Source organism: Micromys minutus, assembly GCF_963924665.1.
Source record: "Micromys minutus genome assembly, chromosome: 1".
In the NCBI taxonomy this organism is placed as follows: domain Eukaryota; kingdom Metazoa; phylum Chordata; class Mammalia; order Rodentia; family Muridae; genus Micromys; species Micromys minutus.
In genome coordinates, this window is record NC_137969.1 from 128898582 (window position 1) to 128921556 (window position 22975).

Sequence of the window (22975 nt, forward strand, 5' to 3'; positions counted from 1 at the left end):
CTGACCTTGAGCCGGGCCCTCCTCCATTGATCACTAACTGAGAAAATGCCTTACAGCTGGATCTCATGGAGGCATTTTCTCGCCTAAAGCTCCTTCTCTGATGACTCTGGTGTGTGTCAAGTTGACACACAAACCAGCCAGTACAGTCCTATACAGAAAGTTCTTTCTAACATCTTGTAAGATGCTGCCTATGTTTTCTTCTAGCAGTGTTGGTATTTCAGGTTTTAAGTTGAGGTCTTTGATATACTTCAAGCTATTTTTTTGTGTAAGATGATAGCAGGTTCAATTTCATTCATCTGAGTATGAGCACACACGTGCCCTCGCACACACACACATTTTATTTTCAAGCACCAGTTGTTAAAAATGCTGTCTTTTCTCCAGTGTGTGTGTTTGGTCTCTTTGTCAACTGTCAGATGGCTGTAATTACGAGGCCTCTATTTTATTCTGTTGGTCTGCATATCTGTTTTGTGCTATTACCATATTGTTCTTTATTTTAAATTAAACAACTTTATTTTTAAAAAAAACAGAGATAAATGTACAGATTTTAAAAGCATTTTTGCATAAAACTATATGAATATATTTTTTGTCAGTACTTGATTGTTTTAAAGGTTTGATAGTGTGCATTGAAAACTTACTAGTTACAATGAGCATAAAGTACATGTAGAACAAAACATAACATGGAAATAGTCAAAGTTCTCTTGGTGTGTAAAAATTAAACATAATGATTTTTAAATGCCAAGGATTGCCACAAGGCTGCATTCTTAGCTCTTGAATTATTAATGATTTAAGTCTAGGTGTACCACACTCTGAGAGGGTGCTATACACTTTTTTTTCCCCTAAGAAGGACCGAGGCTTCGACATTTTGGCCTTCCTTCTTTTTGAGCTTCGTATGGTATGAGAGTTGTTTCTTGGGTATTCAGAACTCTCTGGGGCTAGTATCCAATTATCAGTGACTGCATATCATGTTTGTTCTTTTGTGATTGGGTTACCTCAGGGTGGTATTCTCTAGTTCCATCCATTTGCCTAGGAATTTCGGAAAGTCATTCTTTCTAATAGCTGAGCAGTACTCCATTGTGTAAATGTACCACAATTTCTGTATCCATTCCTCTACTTAAGGACATCTGGGTTCTTTCCGGCTTCTGGCTATTATAAATAGAGCTGCTATGAACATGGGGAGCATGTGTCCTTATTGTGTTGGAGCATCTTTGGGGGTATATGCCCAGAAGTGGAATAACTGGGTCTTTAAGTAGTACTATGTCCAATTTTCTGAAGAACTGCCAAACTGATTTTCAGAGTGGTTGTACCAGCTTACAATCCCACCAACAGTGGAGGAGTGTTCCTCTTTCTCCACATCCTCGCCAGCATCTGATGTCATCTGAGTTTTTGATCTTAGCCATTCTGACTGGTGTGAGGTGGAATCTCAGGGTTGTTTTGATTTGCATTTCCCTGATGACTAGGGAGATTGTACTGGCTGGTTTTGTGTCAACTTGACACAAGCTGGAGTTATCACAGAAAAAGGAGCCTCCCTTGAGGAAATGTCTCCTTGAGATCCAGCTGTAAGGCATTTTCTCAACTAGTGATCAAGGGTGGCCCAGCCCATTGTGGGTGGTGCCATTCCTGGGCTGGTAGACCTGGGTTCTATAAGAAAGCAGGCTGAGCAAGCCAGTAAGTGACATCCCTCCATGGCCTCTGCATCAGCTTGTGCTTCCTGACCTGCTTAGGTTCCAGTCCTGACTTCCTCTGGTGATGAACAGCGATATGGAAGTGTAATCTGAATAAACCCTTTCCTCCCCAACTTGCTTCTTGGTCATGATATTTTGTGCAGGAATAGAAACCCTGACTAAGACAGAGGTTGAGCATTTCCTTAGGTGTTTCTCAGCCATTCGATATTCCTCCGTTGAGAATTCTTTGTTTAGCTCTGTACCCCATTTTTTAAATAAGATTGATTGATTCTCTGAGGTCTAACTTCTTGAGTTCCTTGTATATATTGGATATTAGCCCTCTGTCAGATGTGGGGTTGGTAAAGATCCTTTCCCAGTTTGTTTGCTGCCGTTTTGTTTTCTTGACAGTGTCCTTAGCCTTACAGAAATGTTGCAATCTCATGAAGTTCCATTTATCGATTCTTGATCTTAGAGCATAAGCCATTGGTGTTCTGTTCAGGAAATTTTCCCCTGAGCCTATGTGTTCTAAGTTTTTCCCCACTTTCTTTTCTAATAGTTTCAGTGTGTTTTATGTGGAGATCTTTGATCCACTTGCACTTGAGCTTTGATCTCTTCTTGGTGTAATTGCAGTAGTTTGAATGAATCAAGAAATTCATCTTTTTCTGATTTTCAACTCATTGGAGTACAAGTATTTAAATTCCCTTATAATAATCTGTGTTTTATTTTTGTGTCATGATGATTCCCTGTTTATTTTTTTATTGTTAATTTAACCCCCACTTTATTTGTGTGTGTGTGGTTAGACCAAGGAGGCCTTGATGTGTCTCCTCAGAAAACTAGCTCTTAGATTCATTGAGCCTATGTATTGCTCCCCCCACCCCCAGTTTGAGTTTTATTATTTCTTGCCATCTTGTTTTGAGTTGGTGTTGGCTTTTCCAATTTTTTTGAGTTGTGTCATGAAGACATTTATTTATTCTCTTTAATGCAGACACTTAGGGCTATAAACTTCCTTCTTAGCACTGCTTTTAATGTGTTACAGCTTCTGTGTGCTCTGTTTTATTTTTCTTTAGTTTCAGGGATATTTGATTTCATCTTTGACCCATTCATCATTCAGTCAGGGGTTATTTATGCTGTGGAAATTTTCTTTTTGGTCTTGTCTGGTTGGGACTCTGTGTGTTTCCTGTAGCTGTATGGATAGTTGTGTGCTTCGTTTTGGAATGTTCTATGATCTCATTAACTCTGCCTTATATCACTGACTAGTATTACCTCATGTACACCCACAGTTCAAAGGCTCAGTATTCTGATGGTGTAGAACATTTCCTGTGTGTTCTTTTTTTATGCTTGTCTTTTTTTTATTATTATTCTTATTTCATCCAAATCCTCTAATTTAGTCCTGATATCCTTTCTTCTGTTTGATTTATTTCTTCTAATAAGGCTTTCCCCAGAGTTTTCTAATTGCCATACTGAATTTTCAGTTCCATCTTCATTTTAGCTTGTGTTCTATTTTGTTTAATTCTACCTCTTTGTTGCATTCAGTTTTCAAATCTTAAATTGTCTTTGTCATTTCGTCCAGTGATGTATTTGTATTTTCTTAGACATCACTCAGGCATTGTTGTTAACCTTTTAAAGGTCAAAGAAGTGTGTGTTCATGTTTTTAATTTTTTTTTCAAATTCTTTGTTAAAGTTTATGATTATCCTTTTAAATTCTGTGATTTGGAGTTCACCTAGGGAACACTTACATAGTTCTAGTGGGTTTGAAGGAAGATGTGTTGTGTTGGCCATTCTTGTTGTTTTTATATTTGTGATTTGAGTTGCACATGTAGACTTCTTTCTTTAGTTTTGCATCTTAGGTGATAATCTGGCTGATTCTGAGCTAGGCCAGGTGAAGGTAGTAGATAACCTATTTAATTGACCTTGCAAAGATGGTCTCCAAATCATTGGTCTGGACCTAGGGATTTGGGTTTGGAGATGGCACTGGGCAGAGAGGGAAGGATGGTAGAGGAAAGGACTGTATCACAGTCAAAGATGGCTGTCCACAAAGCAGGTCACCGATCAGCCCATGGGCATGATGTTAGCTACAGAAAGAGGAGTAAAAATGGGGGATGGGAAAGGGAAGAGGCTACTTCCTTATAAACATGTTTCCTGGACAAAGAGGGATCTTCAGTGGGTCTGAAACTAGGCTTGTGGCTACTTAACTGTAATCATGAATTTTATTTTATTTTTTTGAAAACTAGATATATTAACATGCCTTGCCTGTAGTCCTACCTAGCACTTGAGAGACTGAGGCAGGAAGATTGGAAGTTGGAGGCTAGTCGAGGCTACATAGTGAGCTCAAGGAAAGTTTATATTACAAAGTAGAACTCTGTCTCAAAAAACAAACAAACAAAGAGCCTTTTATCATTTCTTCTATGAAATAGGTGCCTATGAATGTATTGCCTAAGAAACACTAATTTTTCATATGTATTTCTTGTTTCTATAGTTTTCTCCTTTTGGTTTGGTGTAATATAATACTTTGAAAAACATAACTAATTTCCTTGCTATCATCTATTTACTTCACTAGTTTGTCAAGCGTGGCATCATGTAGGATAAATTAATTTAGTATTCTTTTGGGAGCTGGTTCTTAAATGTTTAAAAAAATACTTTTTTTTAAAAAAATTAGTTGTACTTAGGAAAAGTAGTACATTTTTTTCTTCAAGGAAAATATGATGTTGCTAATGACAAAATTTAAGAGAAGAAAACACTGTATCATACACTCATCTACTTACAGAATGGCTTCCCTGACAGTCTTATAAAAGTTGAAATTCTCTGGCTCAATGGTATTTGATCTGTGGATAACAAGGGGTCACCTCAAACCATTAGAAAACATAGATATTTACATTATAATTCATAACGGCACAAAATTACAGTTAATGAAATAGCAAGAAAAGAACTTTATGGTCACAACATGTGGGGTCACCACAGCATGAGGAACTATGTTAAAGGGCCACAGCATTAAGAGGGCTGAGAACCACTGGTCTAACCTGTGTATTGGGCAGTTGCTGAAAGCTTAATTATTTTGTGGAGCTTAAGTTAGACTTTTTTTCTCCTTAATGAGGTCAGTATCTAATTTTAGTTTTGGGGAGTCTTGTAAATGGCAGAATAAAACCAAATCAAAGAATGAAATTATTTGGCTAATTGTACCAAATGCTTAGCTTATTTTTTTTTTTTTTTCTTCCAAGATTTGATGTGTTTTTTTCCTTTTCCTAAAGGTAACTTCAGAAGTTCATCAGATAGAAACCCTCCACTGAGCCCTCAGTCCTCTGTAGATAGTGAGTTAAGTGCTTCAGAATTAGATGAAGACTCCATTGGATCCAACTATAAGCTAAACGATGTAACTGATGTGCAGATTCTGGCCCGGATGCAGGAAGAAAGTAAGTTTTCATTCTTAAAGTTGAGGTTTTTGTTACTACACAGCTTTAAAGTGTCATGAAACACAGTAAGATGACAAAAGTATAGATGCTGAAGTAAACATTTCAGAGACATGCCACATATGTACTTTACGTAAAGACAGCTTTGCTGTGGGAAGGACAAGAAAGGCATATTAGGTCTGAGAGTGGGATCTGTCTTCGTACAGTTTGTATTGGCTTTGTTACTGTAATTCTGTAACTCTGTATATTACTGTGTTTTTAATACCCTAGGAAGCCTTTTTACCTTTTCAATTATGATTCTTCCATGAAATTGTGGTATCACAGTTGCACTCTGTATCTTCATAAGAACAATAAGCCCCAGTATCTATTGTTGCCCTTGGCACCCCCAAAGTACACAGTGGCAAAACTTTTTTATACTTTCTGAGGATGGATGCCCTGGCTCTCTTTGAATAAAGAAGGTGGTGGTGCTGTTCTTGAGTCTGTGTATATTGTAGGATGCAACACAATAAACTATAACATGATCCTGTAACCTTTCAGTGAGATACATGTCAGAGTCTTAACAGTGCCTAAGCATATGGAATATTGCTAAGAAATGCAAGGGCTTTGGTTATACCTATATGCATGATATGTCTTGTAAGATATGTGCACTTTACCAAGCTGTATGTTTTAAGAAACTGCAGACTGTTTGCTGCTCCACTGGGTCATTTCCACTTTGGTATGACTTCCTCTAGAAAGTTGCAGAGCTTCCTGCTGCCTTGACTCCTTAGCTCAGAACAGCTTTCTTCTGAGTCAGTGTAGGGTCATGCAGGAAAGAGAATGCTGCCTAATTCTGTACCTTAGGACAGACTCGGGTTTTACTTTGAACACTGACTTCTGTGGACAGGTCTGTAGCTTTGCTACGTGTTTGGGTAGCAAATAGTAGAAATAATAATGTTTTATACTTAGTTCTTTCTAAACCATTACCCTAGAAGATTGCAAACATCTTCCTGCCCTCCTTTTTTAAAGCTGTGGTTTTATTCTTACAGCATGGCTCTTCTAAGGTTTGTGTACAGTAGTTAAAAATTAGAATTACATTATTTGAGCTGTTGCTTGGTTAAGTGCCTTTGTTTTTACAGTGAGAAATGCAAAATTCTATGGTGATTGTGACTTGCTCCAAGTTCTCCTTTGTTACTGAAGAGGCTGCATTGGGTTCTGACTTCCTTCTAAAACAGTGTTGCCTATTGCATTGCTGTCTTCTGCTACTGCTCTTTGCTGCAGTATGTAACTCAGTTCTGCACATCCCAGACCTACAGGACTACATGAGCCTAGAGTTCTAAGGATTTGGAGGGGTTCCCTGCCCTTTATTCTATAGTTCGTGGGGATCCACCTCATGTTTGCTCTGCCACTTATCTCCTTTTCCAGGGATTTGTGGTTTTAAAAGGTACACTGGAATGCCCTCCAGTTTCTGTGCATAAAGATTTGAATCTGCCTGCACCATCCCTTTTAGTGGATGCCAGTAGCAAGCAGGACTTGCTGACGACACACCTAGATTCTTTCCCCTCCTTATAGCAGTAAAGGGTTTATGCTAAGTACTGCATCCTCTCCCTCAGTGCTCCTTCAGTCCAGGTTTGAGGCTCTGTGTTTATGTAGAGCTGCTTTTTGCTTTGTTTTGTTTTTAATTTATGGCTTTACCTTATTACTTAGACTCCAGAGGAAGAAGTCTTACAGTAAAGCAAACAATACATTTTCATTCAATTTAAAAATAACTTTGGGGTATAATTTATGCAACTTTATATAGAAAAATTCTAGAAGTAGAAAAGGAATTTTTCTGTATACTTTAATACCCTAAATTGAATTTCTCAATAATAATCATTTACTTCATATTTTTAATATTTAAATGTTTGAAAATATAGTCAAAGAATTAAATGATGTATTTGTTGTTGCTAGGTCTCCGGCAAGAATATGCAGCCACCACCTCTCGACGCAGTTCTGGTTCATCTTGCAATTCTACGAGGCGGGGCACTTTTAGTGATCAGGAACTGGATGCGCAGAGCTTGGATGATGAAGATGATAGTATGCATCATGCAGTATACCCTGCCGTTAATAGGTTCTCTCCATCACCACGAAATTCACCCCGACCATCTCCTAAGCAGTCGCCTCGAAATTCACCTCGTTCACGGTCTCCTGCCCGGGGAATAGAATACAGTAGAGCTTCCCCACAGCCTATGATCAGCCGCCTGCAGCAGCCTCGCCTTTCCCTCCAAGGCCATCCCACAGATTTACAGACAAGCAATGTTAAAAATGAAGGTAAAACAGCAGAACTTGGGAAAGAGATGTCCATATCTTACTGCAAAAAGCATGCATTTGCCCTGATGGTTTTATTTTTAAAAGGTAGTCATAATCACTGTTTGATTAATGTAAACATGAGAATGTAAATTAAGTATGAAACTAATTATCTGTCAGTTACTAATGTAAGTCTCAAACCCAAATGCAGGACTAAGTGCACATGGGAAATTTTTAAGGGTTTGCTTTGTTTTATTCATGGAGTGGCCTTTATTTGTTTAGGTTTGATTATGTAACTTATAGTTTCTTTAAGGGTGCTTTATTTCATTTTATAATCTCTGGGTTTGCTTTTTCCATATAATTTCCTGTTACTTCTTCAGCATACAGAAAGAAATGTTTAAAGTATTTTACTTTGAATTATACTTAGTATCTTTTGGACAGATATACTTAATATGTATCCAAAAGAATGGTTTGATGTTTTTTAATTATTATTATTTATTCAAAATCCCATCATTATAGAAAAACTTAGACGCAGTCTTCCAAACCTATCCCGAACATCGAACACACAGGTTGACTCCGTGAAAAGCAGTAGAAGTGACTCCAATTTTCAAGTGCCAAATGGAGGAATACCTCGAATGCAGCCTCAGGCTTCAGCCAGTAAGTACCTTCCTTACACTCTGAGATGTCATTCAGAAACAGAAAGGGGAAATTATAGAAACTGACATAAGCCATTGCTACAATATAGCAAGGTAGCTCAGATGGTTAATGAACTCATTGGCAAACCTGGCCACCTGAGTTAGAAACCTTGAACTCATATGGTAGAAGAAGAAAACTGTATCTAGTCTCCATACCTGTACCATGGTATGTGCACCATTCCTTCCAGCACTCCCCCGCCCAATAACTAAATATAAAATATAAATAAAAAATACATAAAATATATAATAAAATATATATATATTTTAAAAGTAAAGTAACATTAAAAATTATTTCAAAATATTTCTAACCAGTTTTTATAACTGAATGACACTCTGATTTCTTTTGCTTTCGGTTTTTCTTTTTTTGTTTGTTTTGTTTTGTTTTTTGAGATAGGTCACTATGTGTAGCCCTGGCTTTCCTAAACTCAAAATGTAGACCAGGGTAGTCTTGAAGTCACAGAGATCCTCCTGCCTTTGTCCTGCACATGATGGGAGTAAAGGTCTGTGCCACCACTCCCAGTTAAGGTCTTCCTTTTTAATTCTTAACGCTATGTAGTTTAAGGTTATTAAGGAATATATATGTTGTGCTATCATAGAAATGCCTATATTTATTTAACATAATTTTTGTCACAAAATAAAAAGTCAAGCCTTTATTACACATGAAGACTGAATAAAAATTTTTGAGTCTGTTTTTAAAAGGATAGGCTTTGCTTTTATTTAGACTTTCTAGAGAGAGAGGTACAGCTCAGTGGTAGTAGTTAGAGAGTGTGCATGAGGCCCTGGGTTTTATCCCCAATGCCACAGAATTGAAACAAAATTAAAGTTTACTGTTACGTATTTTAAGCTGTGTAATAGTAAAAGTAATTGGTTGTTTAGTATAGTTCAGTCTATTAAATCTATAGCAAAACTTGTGTGTTTTCTTTGCAAAACAAAAGTATTTTATAAGGGTTTGTATGATTTCACTTAATATCTGTATCTGCTCATATAAATTTTTTAGTTTTTATTTGATTAATCTCTGTGTAAGCAGTATAATATTTAATCAGCATAGATGTCAGATTGAATCATATTTCTAATTTGATTTGTAATACAGATTAAATTTCAAGGTAACAAATTACCAAAACCATTATTTTTTAAGAATAGATCACCTTTTTAATAAAATTTTTGGGAAATTAATTATTGAGTTAAATCTGAAATAAGATAGATATGAAGTTCAGTCTTGGCATAATAGTACATCCTTTTATTCCGATTATTCGAGCATACTAGGCAGATCTCTGAGTTCAAATCCAGCCTGGTCTGTATAGTGAGACCTGACTACATTTTTAGTTTTGATGACTGGATGAATATCAACCCATGAATATGACAGATTTTCACAAAGGTAATTCTTTTCAGTCTATATTTCTAATAGATGTTTGCCTTTGTTTTTGACAAGTATTATGTCAGGGCATTTCTACTCTAGCATGACATAGATTCCTTGAAAGATTGGAATTGTTCAGCATTTTACATTAAAAACAATGAGATTTAGAGGAGTTAGTAGCATTGGAACACAAAACTTAAATCCCAAGCAACTTTTTCATGGAACATTAACTGAAGTAGTAATGATCCTACAGAAGTAATACTAGCTGTCACAGTAACACCATGCGAATTCTTAACAAATGAATATTCCAGCAAATGTCAGACACTCAAAAGAGTGTGAAGCATAACTTAATGAAAGGAAAGGGCTAAGAACAATAAGTGTTGCACAGACACATGCAGCATAAAAAGAAGACCAGAGAATAAGGGCTGGAGAGATGGCTCAGTGGTTAAGAGCACTGACTGCTCTTCAGAGGTCCTGAGTTCAAATCCCAGCAACCACATGGTGGCTCACAACCATCTGTAGTGGGATCTGATGCCCTCTTCTGGTGTGTCTGAAGACAGCTATGGTTTATTCATATACATAAAATAAATAATATAACATAATAATTCTTTAAAAAAAAAAAAAAGACCAAAGCAGGACACAGTGATAACTTTAAGCCAAAATGGCTAAACTAGGGCCTATGTACATGGTGCAAGAATGGCTGCACATTAGCAACATCTGTGCATTGCATTAAGGTCTGCTTACCAGCTAGGCTAGACATGAGTATACAATCAATCAAGGTGTCTGGAGAGATGGTTTCTAGTTAAGAGCCTCTTCCAGACGACCTGAGTTACATTCGCAGCATCCTCATGACTGCTCACAACCGTCTGTAACTCCATTTCCAGGTATCCAGTGCCCACTTGTGGCTTCCTGAGCACCAGGTGTACATGTGGTGTACAGATGCAGGCAAAACAGCCATATGTTTAAAAAAAACGCTTTTTTAAATGAGCTATTGGAATTACTTTTATGTAATCTATAACTTACCTGTGGCTATGCATGCTAATAAGTGGCAGTTTAGTGTTCAAACTGTGTTGATCCAGCTCCAGAATATGAAGTCTTTAGAGATTTGTCATTCCCATGGTTTATTACCAAGATGTAAAGACCATACAGAAATACTGTTTTTCTTCTTCAGAGTTTGAGACTGCAAGCTAAAGCACTGTAGAAAAATGTTACTCAAGATTTTGTATATACCTTATTCTGCTGGGCATATACTAAAATGCTTTTTTGTTTTTGTTTATTTAGCAAGGTAAACTTAAACTCTATTTTCTACTTAGTGAAGAGTTGATAGTGGTTTTTAACGGCGTTAATTGTTGTTATTAGAAACATAAATTATCAAAAAGTTTTAAAAATGAATTTAAAGGTAGAGTTTGAACTCTGAAATAGAGAATGGTAAATTTTATATTTTTAAACGCACACATTGACACATGAGGTTAATGTGTCAGATGTCACTGACACCAGTACCAGCCTGCAGTGTCAGGGAGCCGCAGTCCTCACAGGCAGTAGAGCCATGCTTTTAGCTTCTCCTCAGAGCCGAAGCAACATTTGCACTTGGCCTCCTAGGACAGGGTTGTATTTAGTTAGGATCATTAAGATCTGGATTTTTCAAAATTCTACATGATAAATCTCCAAACAACCTCTGTGTGAAACTAGTTCTGCCTAATCGTTTTCCTTCATCCCATTACTTAGACTATTTTAACATCCTGAAGCTTCATGGTGATAAGAGAACAGGCAGCTCGGGAACTTAGGACTGGAATAATACACTAGCAGATGTCAATATTAAACTCTGATAATTGACTGCTTTTTCCAGCAATAGAATTGTCAGCATACAGTCATATTATTGATAAGAAAAATGAATAGGGAAAGCATAATGGTTTTTCAGTTACTAGTTTATTATATGGAAAATATATGTGCAGTTTTACAAAGTTGCATTTCAGCATTTGATAAAAAATTGTGTAGGTAAAAGAGTTGGTCTATCATCCTTTTTAAAAGCTGGGTATATACTTGTTCTTTCTTACATTTTCAGCCACAGTAACACTTACTTATAATTTAAAATGTCCACATAAGCACTGCACAAATGTATTTGGAAAATAGAAAATCCAGAATATTAACAAGCTCAAAACTTAATTTTAAGTATAGTGGATAAAAATTTAGATTTTTGTTATGTTAATATTACCTATTTTCTTGAAGTTTTACTTATTTTTGATGGCTAAAATATATATGTAATTATGCTTTATGTATAAAATTCTTTAGTACAAAGATTTAGTAGTTTTTACTTTGATATATACTATCAAAGTAGATATGAAAGTATATATATATATAAAACAATAGCAATTTTTATTATTTATATAGTGAATTGGTATATTGCTTTAAAACTTCAGTTACTAGTCTAATGTTCATTTTGTCTCAAGGAATTCTTTCTTCAGCTGTGAATGGTAAAGCTTTGGTCTCATCTGCTGGTCTGCATGAAGCTAATTTTGCCAGGCTGCTGATTTCTACCCACTGGGCCACTTCTTTGCCTTGTTACTATGCCAGTCACTATCTGTATATGCTTATTTGCTATGGCTGCATTGTTGTGGATGCTGGCATTCAAATATGAGGACTATGGCAGTGCCGATATATGTTCAACTTTCATATTTATGAATTATGAGTAACTTAAAAAGTTTAAGAAAACCAGAGCATTTAAGAAACCAGAACAGGTTTTTTTTGTTTGTTTTGTTTTGTGTTTTTTGATTTTTGTTTTCCCAACTAAAGGGAGAGGACTTTATCAGAGATAGAATTTTTTAAGAGACAATAACTTGGTTTCTAACATTATTAGAGTATGGATTTAAGTTTAGTTTTTAGAAAAATATAGGAATCACTGGCTGATGGGTGAGAAAAAGAATAGGTGAAAACCTTAAGACTTCATAGTTTTTTTTTTTTTTATCCAAAGTTTCATTACTGTTTTAATAATACCTGGGGTATTTTTACATGTATTATAACATTGGATTGTCACAAATACACATTTATTTTTGTAGAGAGCAGATATGCATATAATCAAGCATATAATTCAGGCTCACACAACTAAGACCAAACTGCTTCCTCTTGTAGTACCCCGTTACTATCTGAAGACCACTTCCAGCCTAATTTGCACACATAGGCCTCTTAGAGAACACTTTTGGGTGGCTCTATTGGGGCATGATCTGAGACTGAACTGTAGTCAGTTTAGCCAATACAGGAATAGGATACAGATGTGACCCAGAGAAGAGGCATATAGAACCAGTACCATGCTCTACTCTACTCTGCTCTGTTCCAAGGCAGGTGATGACTTTTGTGTAGCTTGTCTTCTGAGGTTCACAAGAAAGGGACTTCCTCGAGGTTTTATCTACCACCAAAGCACTAATGGCTTTTCTCCAGTTTTGCAATATTTTAAAACATGAATTGAACCATATTATATGCAATAATTATATAATTGGCTAATCTAAGACTAGTAAAATATTTAAGGACTATCAGTTTTATAAATGAGTTGATTTGGGGCCTTTACCACTCAGCACTGACTACATTTCAAAGAGGCCCATACTCTCATTGTTTTAAGTACCTCAATTGATTTCTTTTAGACATATGCAAGTTTAAAAACCACTTATTTTAGCTATAGTTTTGTAAAACCTTGACTGAAAAAAATATAATTTATTTAACAAAATAAATAATACACATTTAAGTGTCTACATTTTGTAGACTTGTCAGTCACTGTGTGCTAATTATTCAGTAGAAATGATTTAAGAATATGCAAAAGTCCTAGCACTGGGGATCTATATATGAGATAGCCTATACCACAGCCAAGGATTTATATGTGAGATAGCCTGTACCACAGCCAAGGATTTATATGTGAGATAGCCTGTACCACAGCCAAGGAGAGTAAGCAGAGGAGAGGCAGCAGACTCAGCATGGAGGCCTTGATGACCTGAGTCAGCAACACTGGGACTCTGCTGATGGGTAGAGAGAGATGACTCCTGCAGATTGTCCTTGGGCTTGTACATCATTGCACGTCTTATGTGCTGTGCACGTACTAAATCAGAATATTTTTTAAAATGGCTTATGGTTTGCCAACATTTGCTTTCCTCTTGTCATTTATACCTGAGAGTACTCTGCCTGTTCTTTAAGCACTTGGCATCCCCAGTCTCAGTGTTCTTTACTATTGCTTCTTCCTCTGTCTGGAATACCTTCTCCAGAGCCCCACGTGGCTCCTTCCTGCTCTTCATTTGATCTATGAGCAAATGTCATCTTCAGGGAATCTTTATGGATTACCCTGTATATAATGCAACTCCAGTCTCCTCTTCCTCCTTTCCTACTTACTTTCCTGCCTAGCAGCCATCATTATCTGGAAGCCTATGGGTTTTGCTACTTGATTTTCATTCTCCCCTTTTCTAACTATTTCATTAGAATAGGAAAAGTTTCTAGTGGGCTATTGAATCTATTTTACCCACAGTACCTGGGATGGATGGATGGATGGATGGATGGATGGATGGATGGATGGATGGATGGATGGATGGATGGAAATATGAATGACAGAGAACATTGGGACAAATAGCTGAATAGCATTTAATGATAGTGTCCTATAATTGTGTGGTCATAGGTATAAAGTAACAGACTTTCCACCCAAGTCTGGAGAAGTTTTGGCTTGTTTGCTTGACCAAGTTTGAATTACATTAGCATCAAACACTATGTTGCCATAGTAAGCTTTGGGGTGCTGAAAAATTAGAAGTTTTTCTTCTAATTTAAAACATTTGCTGTTTTAAAAGTTGGTTATCTCAGTGAGGACATAGGAGTGCTTTGGTTTTGTAGAAGTAACAAAATTTCAACCTTTCTCTCTGATGTCCCTTTATCATCCAATGATTATTTTTTTATGCCCTACTTAAATAGTCTTGTAGGAATAGAACCCTGGCATTTTTGTTGTTTCTATTTGTTCTTTTGAACAATTCTTTAAAGTATAGAAAATGTATCTCTGAGTGGCAGTTTAGAGGTACTTAGCTAGGTGACTGGGATGGAACAGAGTAACGTTCAATTACAGTAGTTGGCACTGTTTGACCCTGAGCAGCTCTAGGCTGTCTTACATCCTACTTTTGGAAGTTTTGTATAGTTAATAGACCAGAAGTTTGAGAGCGACTTTAGCAGTCCTCATTGATCACATTACAAAGCAGGTGTCCTAACTGATCTAGACCCCTCAACACACACACACACACACACACACACACACACACACACACACACAATGTGTCTATAGACCAGACATGTTGCCTGGGATATAAAGTAGTTGGAATATACAGCTAGATAATACTAAACACAATAAAAGATTTGCCTGGTTCTGAGTTTTCTTCTCCTTTTTGAGAATGGAAATTAGTGTTTGATTTTGGAGCAATTTATCTATCAATAATTGCTTTGCCAAAATGTGTGTTTTTTTTCCTTTTTTGCATTGAACACATATTGTGTGTTTTCTGTGTTATTGTATTTTCCACTCTGTGTGCTGTGTTCACCACTTTGATCCTTGTGCTTTCAACCTTCGCATCTATCGCATGCCTGCTGGTGGCTTGTTTTCTCTTTGATATTCCAGCCAATTGACATATTAGAGGTTTTTTTTTATATATTAAAAAAAAAACTAGTCCTAAGAATATTCAATGGCACTAAGATTTCTGCCCTTCTTCTTTTCCAACTTAATGCACGGAGCATCACTTGAAAATTCCTGCGCTTCTAGAATTCTAATGCTCTGTCTCATGGTTTCTATTCCTTGGTAACTTTTAAATCTCTATTAAGTGTTTAGGTTTACAGAAGGTATAGCCTTTACCTTGTACTTCCCAGCAAATATTATACTTCCTTGTTTTTCAACAGCTTCTCAAAGGCTGAAAAGTTTGCCTCGTACTTCCCTCAAAGCCAAACAGTTGCTTCCAACTTCATCTACAAAAAGAGGTAACGACAGCCTCTTCTTGAGTTTGAACTTGAGCAAGTGGTGCAGATAGATCTCACACCTCTGGGTTTTTAGTCAGTGATGCCTGGGGTTTTTTTTTTTTTTTGTGTTTTTTCCTTCATAAAATAATGCAAATTAATTCCCTATTGTATGGATAATAGCAGAAGAAACCTGTTTTCTTCAGAGGTATGTATTGAATTGTTCTGAAAGGATTAAGTGATAATTTGTCATTTTCTCTACTAATCTAAAATCAAAGACTATTGTTTTAAATTAATAAAAACTGGACAAATGGGTACTATAAATGTTACACATCCTATCTGTTAATGTTTTTTCCTCAAGTGTTGGTCTTTGGAAATTACTTCTTTTTGGCATAAGGTAGAACACTTGAATTATTCACTGATTGAGGTTAAGACACAAGTTAACTCGCCAAAATGATGAACACAAAGGGAAAGAGGAGAGGCTCTCATTATATGTTCTCCAGGCCTTTTAGGAAACATGGAGTTGTTCCTTTGGCCACATACATGTGAATCTACAAGAAGGGTGATAATGTAGACATCAAGGGAATGGGCACTGTTCAGAAAGGAATGTCCCCAAAAGTGTTACCACGGCAAAAGAGTCTACAGTGTCACCCAGCATGCCGTGGACATCACCGTAAACAATTAAGTTAAGGGCTAAGGGGATGTACGGATTGAAGAGCAGAGACAGCTTCCTGAAGCTGGTGTAGGAGATCCATCAGAAGAAGAAGGAGCCAAAGAGAAGGGCACCTGGGTTCGGCTGAAGCGCCAGCCTGATTGTGCCACCCAGAGAAGCGTACTCTGTGAGAACTAAGGGAGAGAGCCTGAGCTGCTGGAGCCCCTTCCCTGTGAATTCATGACCTGATGTACAGAGAGAAATAGAGGTCCTGGACTGCAAAAAATAAACAAAAGAATGTAAAGCATAATTATCATACATTCTCCAGTGCTGCAATAAATAGTATTTACATCATGATAATATAAACACTATTCACAATATAGCTTTATTGACAGAAGGGGACTTCTAGGAGACTGGGGTAAGGAACAGCAAAAAAGTGATCATGTTTAATCTCTGAGACAGCCAGTAGGTAAAATCTAAAAATAGAGACAGAACTCAGGAATGAACAGCACTTGCTGGTTGGTCTTCCAGAAGACCTGAGCTCAGCTCACAGCACCCAGCAGATGTTCAAGTGGCTCACAAACACCTATAACTCCCAACTCTAGAGATCTTGTACATCTGTAGATGTACTTTTGGCATCTATAGGTGCATGCACACACGCATATGTCCACACAGATAACACTATTAGTTAATTTTTTTTTAAAAAAAGAAACCTTAAAAAAAATGAAGACTGTGTGGCTCAAACTGATGATATGCAAATATTACTAGAAATAACAGAGGTAGCTATGAAAGAGGGCACTAAATAGTTTGGAGCCAAGAATCCCCTTGCTTATTGAAGTACTAGTCACAAAAGCTAAAATTTGAAATCAGCCTGATTGTCCACAGTGAATGCTTGGATATTTGGATGTCAGAATGTGGCCTCAATGAGATCATGCAGCTCTAAAAGAATGAAATCCCATGATGTTTGACAGCATGGGTGGACCTTCAGGCTAATATGCTATATATAATGAACCACACAGAATACCTTAATCATCTTGCCAGTACTCATTCTCAAAACGACCTTATAGCAGAAAGTAAAGTGGAGATCAGAGATGAAGAATAGAAGTGAAGAAGTGGGTGGGGGTTGCCAGGGTACAGAGTACAGGTGAGCAGGAAACAGATGAGTTTTACTTTTTGTAGTAGGACAGAATATATACATCAGAAATATCTATTGCTCTGTGTACTTTTGCATTCTTAAAGATTTACTCTGTGCTTGTTATTTTTAAAAGATAATTCCTTTTGACTGAATTTCTAAAATGGCTACATTTTTGTGAGTCCAAGTCAAACAGTAAACTACCTACTCTTTAAAGGATTCCAGTCTTCTGGTGGGTACTGGAATTCCTGCATCTCTACTTGTCTGTGTGTGAGCTTTGGGGATTTATTGTTTTGGTTTTATCTTGGTAATCCATGCTTGTGTGTGTGTGTGTGGTGGTGTATTGGGAGTTCTCCTCATACCCCTCTTCCACATTAGTCCAGCTGCATATGCTGTTACACACCTGTAGCCCAGCACTCAGAACGTGGAAGCAGAAGGGCGTGAGTTCAAGGCCAGCTTGAAAATACAGTGAGAGTCTGAAACCAAGCTCAGTGCTAAAACATGTGCCTAGCAGGCCCCTGGGGCTGGAGTTTGTGTCATGACCTCAGTCTCCGGCACTGTACTATCTAGTACTGACTCATTACAGATATCCCTCAGGGCTGAAGTCAAAGCCACTTCTCTTTAAGTGCTGATCATCAGGAATAAAACCACTGTCACCCTTTCTCATAGCTCCATTCAGACTGAAGTGGTACCTGATGTTCTTTCTTTTCTGCCTAAAGTAGAAAAACTAACAACAAATTTTCTTCTTTTTCTGCTTTTTCTTCTTCTGCTTTTTCTTCTGCTGCTGCTGCTTTTTCTTCTGCTGCTGCTGCTTTTTCTTCTGCTGCTGCTTCTCCCCCTCTTCCTCCCCCCCTCCTGCTGCTGTTGCTGTTGCTTTGGTTTGTGGGGTTTTATTTTTAAACATATTTATATTTATATGTTCTTAAACATATTTATATTGAGTTTAAAAGTAATTTTATGGAATGTGGAAGTAAGACAGCTTTTAACTCTGTGTGTGTGTGTGTGTGTGTGTGTTCGTTCCACACGTACAGGAGTGTCTGCAGAGGTTAGGAACACCATATCCCCTGGAACTGGAGTTACAGGCAGTTATAAGATGAATATGCGTTCTGAGAACCAAACCTTGATCCATTGCAGGAGCAGTGAACATTCTTAGCTGCTGAGCCATTTTACTAGCCTCTCAGGCAGGCATTGTTATTCTGTTAGTTTTATGTTGATTCCGTTAAAAAGTCTGATATTTTAGCTACTTTTTCCTCTTTCTCAAGATTTATTTATTTTTATATGTGTTTACCCACATGTATGTCTTTGTACCATGTACCTGCCTGGTTCCTTTGGAGTCAGTCCTAAAGAGGATGCTGGATCCATTGGGACTAGATGTAAGCTACCATGTGGGTACTAGGAATTGAATCCATGTATTATGGAAGAGCAGCCAGTGCTCTTACCCACTGAGCCATCTCTCTAGTCCTCTCTTATTAGATCTTATTTTTTATATATGGATGTTTGTCTGTACGTATGTATGTACACTGTGTGCATGTCTGGTGCCTATGCATGCCAAGAGAGGGTTCTGGATCTGTTGGAACTGAGGTTAAGGACAGTTGTAAACTGCCATGTGATACCTGAGAACTGAACTCAAATCTGCAAGGACAGCAAGTGTTCTTAACCATTAAGCCATCTCCTTGGTATCCCATCTTTTTTGTTTTAAAAATTGTTGGAAGATCCTTTATGTCAACACTGTCAGAGCTCATGTCACCTCACAGAGACTAGGACAGCATGCACAGGGCCTGTGTAGGTCTGCTCCAGGTCCTCCCACACATATTTTAGTTTTCAGTTTAGTGGGTTGGTTTTTGTTTTGTTTTGTTTCCATTAATTTATTTATTCACTTTACACCCTGATCCAAGTCCTCCTCTCATGGCCCCTCTTACTCACCTCTGAGAAGCTAGAGTTTCCCCTGGGTACCAACCTACTCTGGAATCTCAAGTCACTGCAGGACTAGGCACATCCTCTCCCACTGAGGCCTGAGGCCAGACAAGGCAGCCCAGTTAAGAGAGCAGGATCCACAGGCAGGCACCAGAGTCAAGGTTAGCTCTTGTTCCAGTTGTTGAGGAACCTATTATATATGTGTGGGGTGGGAGGGGGTACGCTAGGTCCAGTCTTTGTATGCTCTTTAGTTGGTGGTTCAGTCTGTGGTAAAGATCCAGGTGAGTTGACTCTGTTGGTCTATTTGTGGGGTCCCTATCTCTTCCACGGTCCTCAATCCTTCCCCCAACTCTAATATAGGACTTCCTGAGCTCCGTCTAATGTTTGGCTGTGGGTCTCGGCATTGGTTTTGGTCAGCTGCTAGGTCAGCCTCTTAAAGGACAGTTATGCTAGACTCCTATCTGCACCTATAACAGAGTATCATTAATAGTGTTAGGGATTTGTTCTTGCCCATAGGATGTGTCTCAAGTTGGGCCAGTCATTGGTTGGCCATCCCCTCAGTCTCTGCTCCATCTTTGTTCCTGCACTTCATGTAGGCAGGACAGATTTGGGGTCATAAGGATTGTGGGTGGGTTGGTGTTGTTATCCCTCTACTAAGAGTCCGACCCAGCTACCCGTGGCTACATCAGGCTCCGTCTGCTAGGAGTGTCAGCTAGAGTCACCCTCAGAGACTCCCTGGAGCCTCCCCCATCCCAGGTCTCTAGATATCCTAGAGATACCCCAACCCCATTTCCATTCACCTTCCCGGACCTCTCTCACTGTCCCTCTACACCAGTTCTCTGTGCACACACACCCTGTCCCCTTCCTATGTCCTCTCCCACCCCAGTGTTAGTGTATTTATTATATTTATGACTACACTATAGCTGTCTTCAGACACACTAGAAGAGGGCATTGGATCCCATTACTGATGTTGTGAGCCACTCAGGACCTCTGGAAGTGCTCCTCAGCACCCCAGTTTAGTGTTTTCAGTGGGGTTCCTGAGTATGTGAATGAGTGGGTCTTTCTTCTGTTTGTGTTGTCCAGTGTAATAGCTTTGTTTTATACATATAGGATTTTATTTTTTATTATCTTTTAGAAGCCTGTGCTTTTTTTTCTTCTTTTTAAAGAGTTTCATTTTATTATTGCTGCAAAGGAAAATATGGAGTGATTCAAGACTTTGCGTGTGATCTTTACTCGGGCCATGCTAATCTGTTTTCCAGTTTTAGTATGTGTGCTACAGAATTGAGCACAGAATCCTTTTCTACTGAGAGGCAGAAAGGGAGTGAATCCATATAAGAGGAATAGGGGGAGGGGAAACTAATTAGGATACATCATGAGAAGAGAATAAAAAAGTTCTTTGTTGGTTCTCAGAAATTTCATTATACTGTTCCTAGTGTAGAGTTCCTGTGTTTTTCCTGTTTTACCCTCCTTAGGGAGGGGTGGCGGGGTTGTTATGGTTGGTTGGTGATTTTGTTCCACTTATTTCCTGTATGTAAATGTATGTATGCATGTGCCAAAGCATGAGTGTGGAGGCAGAGGAGACTCTGAGGAGTCAGTTCTCACATTGAAATGTGGCTCCAGGGATCCGACACAGCTAGGTGAATGAGCTATGGTTTTTATCAATGGCCTTGTTCAGTCATACAGTATCTCCCCAATTCAGGGACTCAGGAATGTACATTAAAAGATACTAGTGCTGGTTTGCAGTTCATGGAGGCCTTTTAGGAGTCTTCTTACTGCTCTCTGTGCTTTGGGTTGGATCATTGTCAGTGTTAAAGCTATTCTTCTTCTTCATCTAAGCTGCTGTTAGCCCCTAACAGCATTTAAAACAGAGTTTAGCATTTTGGTCTAAGTTCTTATTCTTTAGAAAGCTCCATGTGCTTTTCCAGAAAACATATTTCTCTTCTCATTCCATTAAAATCTGTATCTTTGAGCCTGTGTAAGAGCCCATGCAAAGTCCTCTCCTGCTGTTCAGGCCTCGCAGCTTCCCTTGACTTCAGTTCTTCCTGCCTTCCATACTGGTCCCTTGTTCCTCTGTGTTTCATGATTCTGTAGTGGATGGTGGACAGTGTGGAAGCTTACATTGTTCTGTGACGGATATTGTTAATCTTTTAAGTATTGTTGAAGTTTATTATGTCAAGTGATTATATTTCCTACAAACCAGTTTAAGCCTTTATAGTAGAGATCGATTATTTTCTCAAAGACCAGATAGTAACTACTTTTGGTTTGTGGCCACATGGTCTTAGTATTCTAACTTCTCAACCACATACTATAACTTGAAAACAGTCATAGATTACATATAAAAGAATGAGTGTGTGTTAATGTAACCTTATTTACAAACACAGTGTATTTACCCACATGGACAGCAACTTGTGGACAGTTATTCAGAAATTTGTTAGAGCAGACTGTTTTCTAGGGCTAGGTGTCCCATCCCATAGGGGTGTCTTTTCCTCCCTGCCCCCTGGTTTAAGGCTTGATCCTTTTAGAGTATCTCCAGGCTGCTAAGTAGATTAAACTTTATGTCAAAGGGACCTTTGACAGTAGTACGTATTTGAATCTTGTCTTCACTTAGGAAGCAATGCAGATCGTACATTTCATTTTATCTACCTGGCATTTGTTTTAATATAAACACATTTTTCTTAGTAGACTTGGCATTATAACTTCATAGAACTTTTGATATGCTCCTGGATTGCACACACGTGTGTCAGAACAACTTTCAGAAGTGTCTCCTTTTGCCTTGGATTCAGGGATTTAGTTCAGGCTGTCGTGTGTGGCAAGCACTGTCATGCACTGAATTATCGCGGACTTAAAATGGAGCTGACTTAAAATAGTATAAACTGCTAATTCCTGATTTCTAGTTACACCACATGATATGTGGCTGTGAGGCTGTAGTCATTGGATTTTTATCCACATGGATATCCAGCCCTTCCTTTGACCTTTAGAAAGTTCCCGTGTGACCTACTTAGTTTCTACAGTGAGACATAATCATGTGGTGACTAAAATTATTTATTACTGTGTTACATGTGCACACACACATGGAAGCAACAGTATGGTGGGGATAGTTTGTACACCACAGCATATGTGGAGGTCAGAGGCCAACTTTGTCAAGTCCTACCTTTATGTTGGTTTCTTGGATTGAACTTGGGTTTCTAAGTATATCTAGCAAGCACCTTTTACCACTGAGCTATCTTGCTGGTCCCTATGGTACTGTGCCCCACCCCCTATTCTTGTGGGATACAGGTTACCCTGATTAATGTACTTCTTTCAAAACAGCTTGTCGCCCTCTGAGGTAACCTTTTTCTATTAGACCAGAAAGGCCCTTCATTTGAGGCTCAGAGATATTCTAGTGCTCAGTCATCATGGGTTGTAACAAAACAGTGGTCTCACTGGTACTTGGTTCCCTCAGAAAACACTGGTTTTCCTTTGCTATTCTGCATACAGTACCTTCTCCAGGCAAGTTCCGCTCCCCTGCAGCACCATCGCCATTGGCTCTTCGGCAACCAGTGAAAGCATTTAGTAACCATGGCTCTGGTTCTGGTAGCCAAGAAACTACACAGTTCACACAAACCACCTCCTCACCTGGGCCTCCCGTGGTGCAGAACACAGCCCCAGCAAACCCTTCCAGCAATATCAACAGCGCCACACTAACCAGACCTGCAGGGACAACTGCAGTGAGGAGTGGCCTGCCCCGGCCTAGCGCCCCTTCTGCGGGGGGCATACCAGTGCCTCGCAGCAAGCTTGTACAGCCTGTTCGAAGGTAAGTGTAAATGTTGTACTCAAGCACAGTGAGTGTATGAAAAGGAGTAGCTTGTGGTCAGTTGTCTGCATTCAGTTGTCAGTGTGAAGAACTGTGGTGAGCTCACCACATGAGTACAGTTTAAGTGAAGCATTACCTCCTTGTTCTGAAAAAGTC

The 22975-nt window shown here is 38.4% G+C and overlaps 1 protein-coding gene across 3 annotated transcripts in view; it reads left to right on the top strand.

The window, feature by feature from the left end:
* The window catches only part of SLAIN2 (SLAIN motif family member 2), a 56601-nt gene that overhangs the window by 29532 nt on the left and 4094 nt on the right, over positions 1-22975 (top strand). The window contains exons 4-9 of one of the 3 annotated variants that reach the window (XM_080914600.1): positions 4907-5068; positions 6992-7351; positions 7847-7984; positions 11824-11847; positions 15275-15352; positions 22504-22819. In XM_080914600.1, the coding sequence (XP_080770726.1) occupies positions 4907-5068; positions 6992-7351; positions 7847-7984; positions 11824-11847; positions 15275-15352; positions 22504-22819 (1078 nt within the window). The remainder of the gene's footprint in view (positions 1-4906; positions 5069-6991; positions 7352-7846; positions 7985-11823; positions 11848-15274; positions 15353-22503; positions 22820-22975) is intronic. The other 2 variants (XM_080914601.1, XM_080914602.1) reach the window with 2 other exon arrangements.